Consider the following 17288-nt stretch of genomic DNA (forward strand, 5'->3'; position numbering starts at 1 on the left):
AACATAATGGCCAATATTGATCACTTGTCTGTAATGTACATCCTTTCTCTTATTGTCACTCTCACTAGTAGGGTAAACTCTTACTCTGTCACTCTTACTAGTGAGGGAAAAGCCAAATAAAAGAAAATATATATATAAAAAAAACAAGTTCTTTTAGATAAAGCCAATCCTCTGATGACATTACATGAAGCATCTTTATCACAAAATGTCAGTTTGGATGAAATTAGTTGCGGGCACCAAAAAATAAAAACAATTTTACAACATTTTCATTTCTAAACGGCGTTGCACACATAAGGTCTATCCAAATTTGAACAGCCTTGGACTGACACTAAAACTGACAGACTGTCTCACAGTGTACTGTGATGGAAATTTTAGGCTACGTCAGTTAATATCAAATTTTGTACATGATCAGGTATTTTTGTGTGCACTCGCAACAGTCAGATTAACCTATAAATAACGGATGAATGTAGACAGTCAAACCTCTTTGACGTCCTCCTCTCAGAAGCACCTAGGTAGATGTGTCTGGCTGAAGGACATATAATTTATAGTGGGAGGTAATGGGGAAGGCGAGACCTGGCATTAGATTTTCCCAGGCTGCCCGTCCATTTTGCATGATTTGTGGTTTGGGCAGGGCACGTGTCTGACCAGCTATTTATTTATTATCTTTATTTCTATCCTTATCTCAAAGAAAATCTAGCTATCTTTTATGCCTACAGGGTTATTTTCTGCTTTTTTCATTCCATGATTATGTCTAATGCATTTCTGCCTTGGTTGGCTTTCATCCTTTTAGATGACTGTCCTCCATCTCCATCTCAAAGGCATCATGACACCCTCTCAGACAAAGGACTGGGCTACAGATAATTAGATTTCTTTTCCGTGACCTCTGAATGGCAGAAGAAATCTAATCACAATTTAGTTACTAGGAATTACGTTTTCTTTAATTATTTTTTTAATACCAACAATTAAGTTGTCTTTTGCACCACATTGTCATTGTGGCCTCCCATTTCATGGCTTTTGTTTGTTTTTGTACTGCATATTGCTGTAGAATCACCTAAAAATCCACCATCCAAAAATCCACCAGCTCAGTTTTTGCAGTTACCACTGCTGGCAAGCAATTCCTGACTGCACAGCTGATGATATGCCTTCATCTACTCTCCTTAAACCTGAAATGGCGGAAATACTCGTTTTCCAGCTCTGGTGGATTTCATCATTTATAGCTATGAATAATGGAAAATCATGATGCAGGGAAAAATCAATATCACACCACATTATATACAGGTGCTGTTGTACAGGTATACAAAATCTGAAGTCTGAACATGTCGGCCACCCACGTTCACACTGGGCTGGTAAGAAATGAGTCCGGTTAACCACACTTTTGATTCTCGAACAAAGCCTTTATTGAAGGTAATTCAATAATAGCTTGGTTTGGGATTTTTGTTTACTGTTGGTTCTTTGGGAAATCCAAAACTGCTGCTGACTCTTTTTGCTCACAGTCTCATTTTCGGGTGCAGAGCTGTGTAGCTCCTTTTCAATGCAGGCGTTTTTGGTTTATTCCATGCTCTAATAACTAGGCTGTGCTTGGCTCTCTTTAAACCTGGTAAGTATCGGGTGCACTGTTTTCTATTCAACTCATTTGAACATCACAGCTTGAGGATATTGTGAGAATTGAAAAGCTCTTTTCCATCAGATGTCAGCTAGGCCATTAGTGTCTTTTGACAGTGGTCAGAATAGTATTAGCAATGACTGGCCTATGCTTTCCTCCTCTTTTGGAGCAGACTGGAAGCTGCTGACCGGCATCGGCCACCAGTGTAGCTCCTGTTCTCTCGACTTCCTGTTCAGTTCCTTGATCTGGAATCCCTGCAGCAATCAGGCTTGCCAGGGTTAGAAATCTAACCCTAAGCTTGTAGGGAGAAAGCTTTCAGCACCATCCCACCAAGCCAGACCTTTTTATAAAGACTTCAGCCATTCTGTTGAAGGGCTTTTTATCTTAGTTTCCCAAAGACCTAAGCAATGCTGGCCAAAGCCTGTGGGGCTATTGACAGTGTTTTCTTTGTTCCGAAGATTTTTTTTGGGGACTGAGAGGATCTGTGTACCTGTGTTCTTCCTCTGTAATGTCCTGACTACGGAATGATAAGCTTCCGCCAGTCTGCTCAGTGCAAATATACTTTCTTTGGAGGCTTGTATAAAGCCAAGTGCCCTTATTTGACCTAATTATAACATTCAACACTAAAACTCACTGTTGTAGCCTGAATAAGACATTGGCAGTGTGTGTCAGTAGTGCCTGTTCACCTTACTACACTCTAGAGTGCAGAATCAGATAGGCTTTCTCTTTACTAGAGAGGAGATTTAGATAGCAAGCTTATTTGGATTGTATTGTGTGTTTTAGCTGCCTTATCTCGCATCACAATCTGGATGGTCTGTGTCACCCCCAGAGTTATCACACCAGCCTGCCCTCAGGAGCCAGCATTACTGACCAAGTGGAGAACAGGGTCCCTGACTGCTGTATGTGCTCTTTAAATATTAAAAAAAAAAAAGAGAGAGAGAGAGAATGTTCTGCGTCATTGATTTGTGTGAATGCCAAAACTCACGAGTGGAGCCGGGAGGCTCTTCTTATCTACACAGAGAAGGCCGCTCAATCTGTTTACTTCAGACTAGATACCAGATAGAGTCTATGGGACAAGTTAAAGGCTTGATTGATTTGTTTTCCTTTACCGATTGGCTGATTGCAGTTTCTATTTAAGGCATTTCTTTTTCTGACATACCTTGACTCTTAGTTGGTATCTTCTGTCAGTCAACACTCCAATGCGGGCATTATGCACGTGGCATGCCCATGAGACCGCAGTCCTGAACCTGATGTAGATTGAGCTCCAGCACTGTGTAAGGGTACAAGAGGGCAGTGTTTCAGCAGCTGCACTCTGAGGTTTGTTTCTTCACCAGATCCTCACCGGTAGCTGAAGCAGGTGCGATTTGACGTTGGTTTGACGTGATATTGTTTTGCGTGTCTGCATTCCACATCTGGTAGTATAGGGCAGAGGTGCTCCAGGACCTGTGTGTTTCCAACACACCCTTGTTGAATCAGGATATGCCTGTTAATGAACTGAGTTAGATCAGATGTGCTTGGTCCTATCAATATACACTGGGACACTGAGGTTCTGCTGATATTCCTTACTACTTTTTTTTTTTTTTTTTTTTTACTTTTTTGAGCTTGTGGTGTGCACAGACCGCATACAAATTAGCCACAACCTCTTTGCATTCCCGACTTGTGCTTCTCTTTCTATTTCCTCTTCCCTCTGTTCCCCCTTTTGTTTCACTTGCAGTCAAGTGCAGATGAAAACACAGCTCCTCACCGTTCCATTTCTCTCAAAATGAGATGTTCATAATGATGGGAAGATTATCCCATTACAACTCTGCAGCTATACTGGCGGGAACAGGACGGGTACACATGAAAGTACCGCTTTTATTTTGATGATTTTAGTGTTATTTTCTTCCCCCTCCTTTCTGCCATCATGCAGCAAACTCTATTAAAAATTCAGCTGGGAATGAAAGCGCCCACCTTGTCTAAGTGCCGCTGCAGTATTCAGAAGTGAAACACTATCCTGCTGGTGCCACTCATCACTCCACTTATCACATCAGCATCATTTGTGAGGGTTTCGCTTGAGGACTAAGTAACAAGCACTCCATCAGAACAGAGGGCCTGGATTTTTGCGCAATGAATACGAAGTATTCAGTTACAAGAATGTCATGCTTTTTTTTTTTTTCCTATTTAAACCAAATTATGTTGACTTCTGCGCAGCCCTTCACCGAACAGTCCATTATGCATTTGGAAAGTCTACTTGTCATCCAAAGTCGTTTTCTTGAGAATGACTAGAGTGTGTATTGTGCACAGGGGCACAGCCAGACCCTTCATAATAAGGTGACCAGGTTAAGAAAAGACACAGACCTAGGAAACATTTGTCAATCAAACTACAAAAAAAGTCCTAGCTAACATAACATTAGGCTAAATCTTATAAAGTTTGGTAGGATTAATAATTCAATATGGTTAGCTAAACGTAGCTAATAAGAAATCCAATGTTATGCCTCCAAGTATTCAGTATAGTCAAAAATTTGGGCCTATGTTTGTTCACCTGTTTGTTCATTTCGGGGCCAGGGCAGAGTTTATTCTATATTAGCTAGCTAAACATGCTTGTTTATGCACAACGTTGCACTTGTTGACAGTTGCCACTGGACAGAGATGAAACGAACTTTGCAATTTCTCAGAGATGCTGCTACTGCTACTCCTCCTACTACTCCTTGACTTGACTTGAGATGTTTCACTATTATTCAAACTAGCCGATCACTGTGAAATCTAGCCAGGTGTTCAGTTTTGCATCATATACTATCATATACTGCTCATACATACTGCTGCTACTTCTCCTGCTGCTGCTGCTGCTACTTCTCCTGCTGCTGCTGCTGCTACTTCTCCTCCTACTGCTGCTCCTCCTACTGCTGCTGCTACTACTCTTACTCCTACTGCTGCTGCTACTACTCTTACTCCTACTGCTGCTGCTACTACTCTTACTCCTACTGCTGCTGCTACTACTCTTACTCCTGCTGCTGCTGCTACTACTCTTACTCCTACTGCTGCTGCTACTACTCTTACTCCTGCTGCTGCTGCTACTACTCTTACTCCTACTGCTGCTGCTACTACTACTACTGCTGCTGCTCCTAATCCTGCTACTGCTGCTGCTGCTCCTCCTCCTCCTCCTACTGCTGCTGCTGCTACTACTACTACTACTACTGCTGCTGCTGCTACTCCTACTCCTGCTACTGCTGCTGCTACTCCTACTCCTGCTACTGCTGCTGCTGCTGCTACTTCTCCTCCTCCTACTGCTGCTGCTACTCCTCCTCCTACTGCTGCTGCTGCTGCTGCTGCTACTCCTACTCCTCCTACTGCTGCTGCTGCTCGTACTACTACTGCTGCTACTACAACTACTACTACTCCTGCTGCTACTACTGCTACTACTACTCCTGCTGCTACTACTGCTACTGCTACTCCTACTACTACTCCTCCTACTGCTGCTGCTCCTACTACTACTGCTGCTACTACAACTACTACTACTCCTGCTGCTACTACTGCTACTGCTACTCCTACTACTACTACTCCTGCTGCTGCTGCTACTCCTACTCCTACTGCTGCTGCTCCTACTACTACTGCTGCTACTACAACTACTACTACTCCTGCTGCTACTACTGCTACTGCTACTTCTACTACTCCTGCTGCTGCTGCTACTACTGCTACTGCTGCTCCTCCTCCTCCTACAGCTGCTGCTACTATTCTTACTCCTACTTCTACTACTACTGCTGCTACTGCTACTCCTACTGCTATTCCTCTTCCTTCTCTCCTACTCCTACTACTACTGCTGCTGCTGCTACTGCTATTCCTCCTCCTACTACTACTACTACTACTAATAATAATAATTATAATTAATTATTATAATAATTTATTTATTAATTAATAAATAAAATTATTATTATTATTATTATTATTATTATTATTATTTTACTGTTGTGGCAGAGGCACCCCTAAGCCACCCCTGTCCACCCTTAAATGATGGCCATGATGAAAGAGTGTGGCTCTTCATTTCATCACCACTCGAACACGTCCGTGCTGTACTGCACAACACCCGCTCTCCATAACATGGTTAGCTTTTTCAATTAAGGGGCTAATCACCATCTGCACTGCTCAGAGAATCTATGTGCATTGACGTGATACCCTGGTGTATTCTTTATCCCTAGTGTGTGAACCTTAAATAATCAGGTATGGGACAAAGCCATCAATTTTCTATGGCCTTGCCCTCCATCTGAGCCAGTCTTTTCTTTAGAGAGGGACCCAAAGGACTGATTATTCTCTGTAATGATCCGTCGTACAGGTGGTGACAGCTAAATTGTTGGTTTTTCATTAAAAGCCCATCTCCGTCCCTAAGGTTTGATTACAGTGAAAGATGAAAGTTGTCTAGAAAAACAAAGGATCCAGCCATACAGCTTTTTTTCCAAAAGTGAAAGCCTTTTGCTGTTTATAACATAGGATAAGAAAAGAATTTCAAAAAAAATAATTTCAAGAAAACTAGAATTTCTAAAGAATTTCACTGTGTAATGTATATGTGACAAAGGCTTTTTCTGCTCATTGAATTTTAGTGTTATTTGGAAGATGGAAATTTTGGCTAGCCTTAAGCTGTAAATAAGGAACAACCCTCTTTTCCTATGTTAGTTTTCGGGATGGATGTGAAGTTTGGTGACTGCTTGATGGAATACCACCCTAAGGCAGACATAACAGCGCAGTTAAAACTAAGCCTCTGTAGAATAATCCCTTTGATATGCGCACTTGCCAACATCCTCTTTTCAGCTTCAGTAAACATGCGCACACAAGCACACAGCCATACAAAGCATGACATGACTAATAGCACATGGGACAATACTGGTGGTACAGCTTTGAGTGATTAATTTCACGTCTTTGGTCAACAGTGTCTTTTGTAGCATAAAATATAAGAGCTATGTGCGCCATCAGCAGGCATTGTGGATTAGACACAGCAGTTTGAAGTTCATGTGAAAATTGCATCACCATATGCCTAATTTTAAATGTAATATGTTTTAAATGTAATACTTTTATAATGTATTACCACAAGGATTGGATCTGTCAAATTGGTGTTGATTGGTGTTTCCAAACAGTCATCCGGGGGATTTCTTATAAAAACAGTTAGTGTTCGCTCTCCTAACTGTAGGTGTGATTACTTTTTTATTTATTTATTTATTTATTTTTTTATATATTTGGGTCTGGTGCCTTGTAATTAGTTTTTAACTGGGTTCCCTAAGCAAATACACTATATGGCCAAAAGAACACTCATATATGGTTCTTCCCCAAACTGTTGCCACAAAGTTGTAAGCACACAGTTGTATAGATATTTAAACTGTCAATTGTACAGCATGTCTTTGCATGCTGTAGCATTAAGATTTCCTTTCACAGGAACCACGGGGCTCAGGCCTCTTCACTTTAAACAGGAGTTTTTACTCTGCTAATATTTTAATCAGCTAAAAACAGGTCTTTCCTGGTAAACAGTTAACACATGAGCTTCCCCATAATTTAGGTATTGGGTAGATTGCTGTCAGTTTCGCTGGGATTTCAACCCTGGCTTGCGTTCACAGTAGGGGTGTTACAGTTTTAAATTTTCACAGTATGATAACCCAGTATAAAAATGTCACAGTATAAATCGACTATTTAAAAACACACGCGAGTGGTGAGAATTAAAGGAAAACTTTATTACAGAAACTTTACAAAAGTCACTTTTATCCTTGAGTGTATGTATAACAAAAACCAAAAGGAAACAAAAGATCAATTTGTTCTTTAGTCTAACTAGCGTGGCAGTGTGTAGCACTGCTTAGCTTTCCGATAGATTTTGGAGCGTGGCTGTAGGGATTTACACGCATTCAGCCCCAAGAGCATTAGTGAGCTCGAGTGAGGAGCGAGAAGGCCTGGGGTGCAGTCAGCGTTCCAGTTCATCCCAAAGGTGTTCAGTGGGGTTGAGGTCAGGGCTCTGTGGAGGCCACTCGAGTTCTTCCACTTCAGCCTTGGCAAACCATGGCGCTTGTTTTGTGCAGAGTGGAATTGTCACGCTGGAACAAGTTTGGGCTCCTTGGCTCCAGTGAAGAGAAAGTGTTATGGGACAGCGTACAAAGACATGACAATCCTGTGCTTCCAACTTTGTGGCAACAGTTTGGGGAAGAACCACATATGGGTGTCCACAAACTTTTGGCCATATAGTGTAGTTGCTTTGTTTACTTCTAGACATCAATGCCTTGGTCTTCTGTGTATTTGATGGTCATCGTGTATGATGGTTATAAACATACTAGGAGTGGCAGTAGAGGTAGCAATGTAATGTTTTTTTACAGTAGTAGCAGATTACCGAGCCAAAGGGTTTCATTGTAGCCATGTCTCCTGCGCGGAGGACTGAACGGTTACTGTAGTATGGCTTAGGGCGAGTTCAGAGGAAAGGGGTTGCGAAATCCAAGCGCTTTTGGGGAGTCGCAGCTGGGCACAAAAGTGATGAGAACCACTGGAGGAAGGAACTTGTTACATTCCAGATCCCAGCTGTGCTGTTACTGAACACTAAATCCCAGCTCCATATTCTTTTATTTATTTGGCATTTTTTCAAAACATTGTATAAGTGATGGCAGTGACTCTTTGATTTTTGCTTTGCAATAGAACTGTATTAGCAAACTAAAAGGCAGTGGGGGAAAAAGCCTTGAGCCTATATTCCCTCACACATAAAGTGAATAATTTGTGCTTAAACTATTCAATAGTGTTATTGGTGTTTTGCGTGTGTAACTGAATTAATGACACAATTTCAGCCTTGTTCGCTGATTTCTACGTCAAGAAATGGCTGCAAGCATTACATCTGATCAGTCCAATTTTTTGCAACAACAAACCTCATATATAGCAATAGATATCATGGTACAAACTGGAAACAGGCTTAGTTTCACACAGCGATGTTTTATCTTGCATAAAACCTAATTGGGGTGGTGTGCTTTCACATGTTGGGGAATTTCTCTGCCATTGTGTTGTCACTGGTGTCAATATGTTATCAGTTATGACAGCAGAACAATGAAAACATTATCAATAAGTTATCAGTTACGACAGCAGAACAATGAAAACATCATATCTGGGTGTGGTGTTAAGAGAAAAAAATGGACTGTGGTGGCTTGATGCACAGCAGTGTTACTGTCACCACCCTGAGGTGAAAGATTTTCCAATAACAGCACATCCTGGAATGTTTTCTTCCTCTTGTACCACAGCATTTTGTCTATGATTATTTAAAAAAAATAAGAAACAGCAAAGTGTAAGAAACAGCAAAATGCAAACTAAGACACATTTGCATCATGGAAAACACCTTCCATAAAAGAACCATAAACGTCTCCTCACAGAACACTTAACCATATCAATAATAACACGTTTGTCATTCATTTCTGTGGAGCTTCCACCCTGTGTACGTTGTTACTATAGAAACAATAACAGATGACTGTATGCTGTTATTGACTATTAATCAACACCTTCTGATCAGAATCAAGCCTTCCACAGCATTGTGTTATATGTGTAAGTGTACATGGTGGTGTAACGTTTGGTACATCCTTATTTTCTATTCTGTTGTTTCTCAGACGTTTCAGTTTGTAAAACTTGATTGCATACAATAATTGTGCCATTTTGTTACAAGCAAAAGTGCCATTTCCTGCTGTAGGCCTCCCTCTGTGTCTTTTTAGTGTTCTGGTTTCATAAATGTTGCCTGCAGCTGTCGAGTGTTTACTATTCCTCATTGTTTAAGGTCAGCATCTTGGCAGGAATCGCTAATCTTAAACAAGCACAAGGGGCGTCCTCTAAATAGCACTCATTATGCTACAGTGGAGCCCATTAAACAGGCATTTTTCAATTAGCTTGCCTGAATGGCAGCGATGTGTTTTCTGTAACAGATAAACTGTGGTTAGTCACCTCAGTGCTTCACCTTTAGGCTGATGTACAACACCACAGCGCCGCTGAAGGACCGCTCTCGACGCACTGTCACTGAACACTGATTTATTAAGCACTGAAATAACATACACAAGGTTTAACAGGTACATCTACAACGCAGCATGATGGAGAGAATTATAGCCTATACATAAGCATAATTCAGGGAAGAGAAATGTGCTTAATGATGGGGTTTTTCACCAAGAAGCTCTTTCATGTATTAATTTTTTTATGGGTTCTTTTGAAGTCGGTATTTCCCAGCGAAGGAGGGAGAAGTGGAGAAAATCGACTTTAGTCTGGCGACATGCTGAACACAAATGCTGATGACTGGGACAATTGTGTTAACTAAATTTGTTGACAGACTTGTAAGAGCTGGAAGACTGCAATGTCCCAGCAGGAAGGGCTGCTACTAGGAAACTATATTTCTAATTGAATGAATCGCTGTTGCGCGTCATGTAAAGTTGGTTAGCATGTTTAAGCAATTTCCCAAAATCTGTTTCATATCTGCTACAGTCGTTGAGCCAGTCACAGGGTTCTGAGTGTGAGTCTAGTAGTCTAGTGCTACTGCTAATGATTAGTGTCCGTGGCATTATAACAGTACAGCCTTCAGAATAGTAAAATGCATTCAAATTCTCAGGCATATTAGGTAACTCCAATAACCACTCTTTCCAGTTGTGTTAAACAGAAAAGTGTCTGTGGACGTGCAACATGCCGAACCTCGAGGTGGATCGGCTACAACAGCAGAAGACCACAAGATCAGGTTCCACTCCTGACAGCCAAACAACAGAAATCAGAGGCTCCAGTGGGCACATGCTTACTGAAAGTTTAAAAAACAAGGCCTGGGCTTTTTCCAATCTTCAGCTGTCCAGTTTCGGTGAGCCTGTGCCCACTGGAGCCTCAGATTCCTCTTCTTGTTTTGTGCGTGTGTGCTTTGAGATGTTTTTCTGTTCACCACGGTTGTGGATATTTGAGTTACCGTAGGCTTCCAGTCAGCTCAAATCAGTCTGGTCATTTCTCCTCTGACCTCTTTCATCACCAAGGCTTTTCCGTCTGCAGGATTGCATGAATTGGATGTTTTTTTTGTTTTTCGCACATTGTGAGTAAACACTAGAGACTGTTGTGTGTGAAAATTCCAGGAGCTCAGCAGTTTCCGAAATACTCAAAACAGCCCACCAACGACCATGCCACAGTCAAAGTCACTGAGATTTTCCTCATTCTGATGTTTTATGTGAACATTAACTTAAGCTTTTGACCTGTATCTGCATGCTTTTATACATTGCACTGCTGCTGCATGATTGAGTAATTGCATGGATGAGCAAGGGTACAGTGTTCCTATTAAAATGGCATGAGAATACACTTTGAGTTGGAGGAATGTAAGGAAATATTAATAAAAATAAGTTCATTTAGTAAAGGGTGCTGGTATTGGCCATATTTGTATTATTACTAAGGTTTAATGTTCACCTAGACGCATTTGGAAGAAAATGAAATGAACTACTACTGCAAATCTACTACGACTACTGCAGATGAATTCCTCTCCCGTGTTCACATTGCTTTCTCATTTTACCAAACTACCTTATTCAACGGGCCAATTTTATTTATACCAGCTTGTTTTACTGCTTTACATGAGGATAATAGAACAGAACCTGAGCTACTTCCTCCCTGACCGAGCCCAGACCTCATAAACTGGACCACATCCCCATATTTCAACTTCCTTTGCAGTACTTTAGCCATTTTGAGTGATAGGATTAAGCCATTATTATCAGGCCAAAGCACAACAGCAGGAAGAATTTAAGATCTTATTGATTGGTCTAAAATGTTCTGTTCAGAAAATGAGTCTTAAAAGATGCCAGCTTATTGAATTGCGTCGTGCTAAAGTAAACAGAGGAATAAACTGACCTTTTATAAGCCGCTTTAGCAGGTCGTTGTATCTAAGCGTACAGGTATACCCAGTAAATTACCTCATACTCGGATTAAAGATTCAATGTATTTTTGAAAATGTCACTGATACTTTGGCGCCTTTCTTTAGCCTCTGTGTCAATAAACTGAAAGCCTCTAATGCAGCGTAACGTGGCCTAAAAGGCTAACGCTGTCCTTTTTTTTCCCCCTAGTGGCTTTCACATCTTCATCTGTAGGGATTAAATGGTTTTGTCTAGCAGTAATGTATTTTGTTAGGCGCAGGGACATTTGAGGCTGATGTTATTGCAGTGCCTGTGAATTTGTTCTCTTTTAATCATAAGCAACTTTACAGTCTTCCATTACTGCAGTGTTCTTCGTTGCAGAGATACATCTGCTGTCTGAACGTGACAGTTTAAATATTTTCATAAAATGTTGACATAGGATTCTACGTATTAAAAAGTCTCAAAGTATCAGAAAGGATACAGGTAAATTCAAGCGAAAAATAACATTACAAATACACATGGGTGCATAGTTAAACACTCTGATTAAAGTTTTAAGGAATCATTTTTTAAGGAAGAATCACACACACACACACACACACACTGCTGGGAAACCACTGTATTGCCATAACACGTACATGTATTACATGGGGATGCAGTGAAACCATTTTTTTTTTTTTTTTTTAGACTGAGTACAAATACAGGTTCGTGTTTTTTGGGACTCATCGATACTGATGCCAAAATAAGTAACCTAGTTAATATTAAGCAATCATGGACCTCACAGAACATTGTATTTAGCTCTGTGTTTCTCCGGTTTCCATAGTGGCCATGAAAGGTGCATTTATGCTACCAGACACGTTCTTTATAACGTTGACTAATTGATTTGTGGCTGAATTCTTTGTTGTCGTGGATCCGATACTGGCTGATCATCAAGCATAACATACTGGGTAAGGGCTGTTGTTTGCACTTACCCAGAATTGTCTGTTTTTGTCACCTAGCCAGCATTTGTTGCAGTGTTGGTTGCTGCCATGTGCTTCTAGCAGAGACCTCCATATGTTATGCTATACTTCTCCCCCTTGATATTTTTGCAGAGCACAATGACATTGGTCTAGATCCTTGTCATACTGTTTCACCTGTTTGTGTTTGTGTAGGCTTATTCCACATAGTATCACATGGTTGTCTGACGTTAGTATCAGATTTATTTTAATTTTTTTTAATGAGTAAATGAGCACAATATTGGAAAGTTACCCAATCCCCATTTGTATTTGTTCACCCCTAATTATGTATGCACACTGGCTCATTGATGCTCTGTTCAGTCAGTGAGACACTCAAATTTCTTAAAGAGTTAGAGTTCAAATGTATTGTACATCTGTGACACTCTCTTTATAGCTTTATATAAGAGATGTATTGAATTTTCCCTGAAAAGCTTGCTTTCTCGTCGGTTGAGCTTTGTCAGAAGTCTTACTAGCCACCTGCTTGACTTTTACTTGCACATCTGGCTGCATATTTTGAGTAAAGCGCACACATGACCGAGACTGGCAGCGACTTCTGTTTTCGTTTCCTCACTGCCACTCAACATCCATTAGCACAAAGTGACCAGGTCACAATCCATGAGGGAATTGTTATAATGAGCCATGTCACAGTAATTAAGGAAGTAACCAGAGGTTGGCTAATTAGAGGGCTTCCTGTTGATGGAGCGAACAGTAGGACGAGCCAGATTGCTATTACCTGCCACTCATGGTCCCAGCTGGAGGCCTTTGACCTAGCGTACTGGCGCCGTCTAGCTTAAAGCTTTATCCCTTTCTAGCGTAGTTAGTAGGCAGTGGAATTGGGAGCACTGCTGGAGTCCAATTTTCACTTTCTTTTACAGATTGTGCTGTAACTTTCTTCAAGAAACACTGATGAAAATGGTTCAGTCCAGGGGAAAGAAGCTCTAGTCCTTTTGTTGTGCTATTTAAAGCTCCAGAGTTTTCTGAAGACCAAGATTTCACACTGAGCATTTTAATTAGGATGGTGAATTGTCAGTTTAAGACTTTGAGTCTGATGACATCCAAGTCTTGTGTTTACTCCTCAAACCGCCCAGGGATGTCCGTGTATTTCATCAGTAATTGGTGGAATATGACTGAGGTTAGAATTTTTTATAGATTTTTCCTGTGATGCCATTTGTCACATTTCATCAAAAGTCTGTTTCACAACCACAATGGAGACGATGCATTTTCCTAATGACATTTGTTCTTATTTGAATTTTTTTTTGCAGTTGTTAAGAGTTTTCCAGTTGTCTTCTTTTGCTACTAACTACTCTTTCACTAGTGACAATTTTAAAATTTTTGCTTCCATTGCTTTATATTTGATAGATAAATTAATTCAGGAATAACAGGACACACACGCACAATGACGCACAATGGTGTTGTCATGGCAATATTTATTTACATTTGGTGTGTAAAATATTAAAAATCCTTGATTCTGTATTTAAAATCTGTTAAATTCATTATTTTTTTGATCTTCTTTTTCAGATGCAGCAGCTATTTTATGAGAACTACGAGCCGAATAAGAAGGGCTACATCCGGGACCTGCACAACAGTAAGATCCACAGAGCCATCACACTCCATCCCAACAAGAACCCGCCTTATCAGTATCGGCTGCACAGCTACATGCTGAGCCGCAAAATCGCTGAACTTCGCCACCGCACCATTCAGCTTCACCGCGAGATCGTGCAGATGAGCCGATATGGCAACACGGAGGTGCATAAGGAGGACTTGCAGCTTGGTATGCCTCCCTCATTCATGCGTTTTCACCCACGTCAGCGGGAGGAGGTGCTCGAGTGGGAGTTCCTCACTGGGAAGTACATTTTCTCTGCCTTGGATGGGCAGCCCCCACGTCGCGGCATAGACTCCTCCCAGAAAATGGCACTGGACGACATCATCATGCAGGTTATGGAAATGATTAATGCCAACGCGAAGACGCGAGGGAGAGTCATCGACTTCAAAGAGATTCAGTATGGCTACCGGAGGGTTAACCCAATGTATGGAGCCGAATATGTGCTTGACCTGTTGCTACTTTACAAAAAGCACAAAGGGAAGACCATGACAGTACCTGTCAGGAGACACGCTTATCTTCAGCAGACCTTCAGTAAGATCCACTTCCTGGAAGAGGACGAGATGGATGCTCAAGCACTGGCTGCGAGGATCAACCAGGGATCGGACTCGCTGTCTTTCCTCTCCAGCTCCCTTAAGAAGTTTGTGCCTTTCAAACTTAGCGGCTCAGGCACAGACCTGCAAGAACCCAAAGAGAAGAAGATCAACATCCTCGTGCCGCTGGCGGGACGTTATGATATATTTGTACGCTTTATGGCCAACTTTGAGAAGATCTGCCTCATTCCAAACCAGAACGTCAGGCTGCTGATTCTTCTCTTTAACACTGACAACAACACTGAGCGTATGAAGCAGATCGAGCTGATGCGAGAGTATCGTTCGAAATATCCCAAAGCAGACATGGAGATCGAGCCTGTTTCTGGCCCCTTCTCCCGCGCCCTGGCCCTGGAGGTCGGCTCCGCCCATTTCAGCAACGACTCCTTGCTCTTCTACTGTGACGTGGACTTACTGTTTACAGCCGATTTCCTCAAGCGCTGTCGGGCAAACACCATATTAGGAGAACAGACCTACTTTCCGATCATCTTTAGCCAGTATGACCCAAAGGTTGTCTACGCGGGAAAAGTACCAAGCAACAACCACTATGTGTTCACGTCCAAAACAGGCTTGTGGAGACACTTTGGCTTCGGCATCGTCTGCGTGTACAAAGGTGACCTGGTTAAAGCAGGTGGCTTTGACGTCTCCATCCAAGGGTGGGGAATGGAAGATGTGGACCTCTTTAACAAATTTGTCCAGTCAGGTATTAAACTGTTCAGGAGCACAGACACTGGCATAGTGCATGTACATCACCCTGTCATATGTGACCCCAACTTAGATCCCAAACAGTACAAGATGTGCCTGGGTTCCAAAGCCTCATCCCATGGTTCAACACAGCAGCTGGCTGAGCTGTGGCTGGAGAAGAACGACCATGGCTTCCGAAGGATCTCTAGTTCAAACAATGGCTCAATGAGGACAGCATAGGCCCTGCAAGCAAGGACCTCTACCTGCCTGTCTTCCTCTTTATGGTGTTTTCAGCTACCTAATTTATTTTTTCATAAAAAAAAAGACTTCTGTGGATATATTTTGAAATAACTCCTTTTATAAAGTATACAAAAAAAAAAAAACAAGAGCAAAGACATTATCAGTACCAGAAATTGGTTATGAAATGGACCCTCAAGTGTTGGAACATCAAAGTGTGTTTTTCTTTCACAAACCCAAAAAAAATCAGCATTGTATTTATGGCACCTCATGTGAGGACGCTAAGTATACTGTGTACCTCAGTGATGTGCACATCAATCACAGTGTGTGTGTGTGTGTGTGTGTGTGTGTGTGTGTGTGTGTGTGTGTGTGTGTGTGTGTGTGTGTGTGTGTGTGTGGAGAGACTCGCATTAATGAGGGTCCGACTTCAGATGTGCAAACGTGGTGTTGAGGAACAATTTAATGTATTATTTGTGAATGTTTACAGGAAGCCTCACAAACAAGCGTTTGTTGGAAAAGCTGACAAAATAACTAAATTATTGCATATAAGGGCCATAAAACATGTCTGCATTTCTGTTGATCCCTATTTTTATTTTCTGTAATGACACTGTTTTGTTTTGTTTTGTTTTAATTTCACGAATTTTGACTTATGTGAACAGAACTGCTGGATCTAGGGTTTTGACTTTTCCAACTTGTTCCCGCTGTCTAATTTATTGAATATGCAGTCTTGTGTAGCGCTGTCAGACTGCCGTTGTGTATATTAGATTGTTATAGATTGCTCCATCACGATCATCGAGTTGTTCATTTGTTTTTCTGTTACTCAATTAATTTGGTTACCAAAGACTTTTTGCACAGTTGCTGTAGGTGTTTGTGCGTGTTTGTGGGTGTGTGTGCGTGTGTGTTTATGTATGCAGGCAGTAGCACAGTCATGAACATTAGAAATGAGGTACTGACAGTCAGATTATTTACAATACTCCTACAACTTATTACCTAGTCATGTAGAAATAGTCAGTTTTTTTTTTGTTTGTTTTTTTCCCCCCCAAAATGTTTCACCAAATCTGCACAGCGTTTTTTTGTTTGTTTGGTTGTTCTTGTTTTTTTTTGTTTTTTTTTTTCCTTGTTAGACCTTTAATATTGTAAAGCAATCCGCAGGACCTTGATTGATCATTCCTCCATGGTGGAGCCATGCTGTGTGGAGGTGTGAGGGGTGTTTGCCCACCACCTCACCTTTGGGACTCATGGACTGCTCTTCCTCAATGTTACACACACCATCTGTCTGGGGCTTATTTTGTACTTCTGTTCGGTTAGCCCCCATCCAACTGGGAAAAGGTTATATATTAATAAATGGAAAAAAAGTTTGTTAAACGTTGTCTGTGTATTTTGTTTAACTGTGTTATCATCAAGTGTTTATGCAGCATTTAAAGTAATAGTTCTCAGAGATGGAAAATTCAATAGCCCAGGGCCTGGAACAAGCACATTTCTGCAGTTAGGGTTTTTTTTTTTTTTTTTTTTTTTTTTTTAAATCAAATCTATCAACACTTGCCTTTGCAAAACAAAATTTTCATGTGGTACACTATATGACCTGACCATCACACATCCCAGTCCAGACTTAATCCCACCTTTGCTGTTATAATTACCTCCACACTTCTGGGAAGGCTTTCCACTGGATTTTGGAGCGTGACTCTAGGGATTTGCTCATTCAGCCACAAGAGCATTAGTGATGTCAGGGCTCTGTGCAGGCCACTCGAGTTCTTCCAC

General features: G+C 41.3%; 1 protein-coding gene across 1 annotated transcript in view; it reads left to right on the top strand.

Moving 5' to 3' along the window:
• The window catches only part of chsy1 (chondroitin sulfate synthase 1), a 55859-nt gene extending 38964 nt beyond the window's left edge, over positions 1 to 16895 (top strand). The window contains exon 3 of the mRNA XM_034308960.2: positions 13938 to 16895. Within this exon, the coding sequence (XP_034164851.1) occupies positions 13938 to 15533 (1596 nt within the window). The 3' untranslated portion in view covers positions 15534 to 16895. The remainder of the gene's footprint in view (positions 1 to 13937) is intronic.
• Positions 16896 to 17288: the final 393 nt, after the last annotated feature.

The sequence above is a fragment of the Pangasianodon hypophthalmus genome, chromosome 11 (genome assembly GCF_027358585.1).
Source record: "Pangasianodon hypophthalmus isolate fPanHyp1 chromosome 11, fPanHyp1.pri, whole genome shotgun sequence".
Lineage (NCBI taxonomy): Eukaryota > Metazoa > Chordata > Actinopteri > Siluriformes > Pangasiidae > Pangasianodon > Pangasianodon hypophthalmus.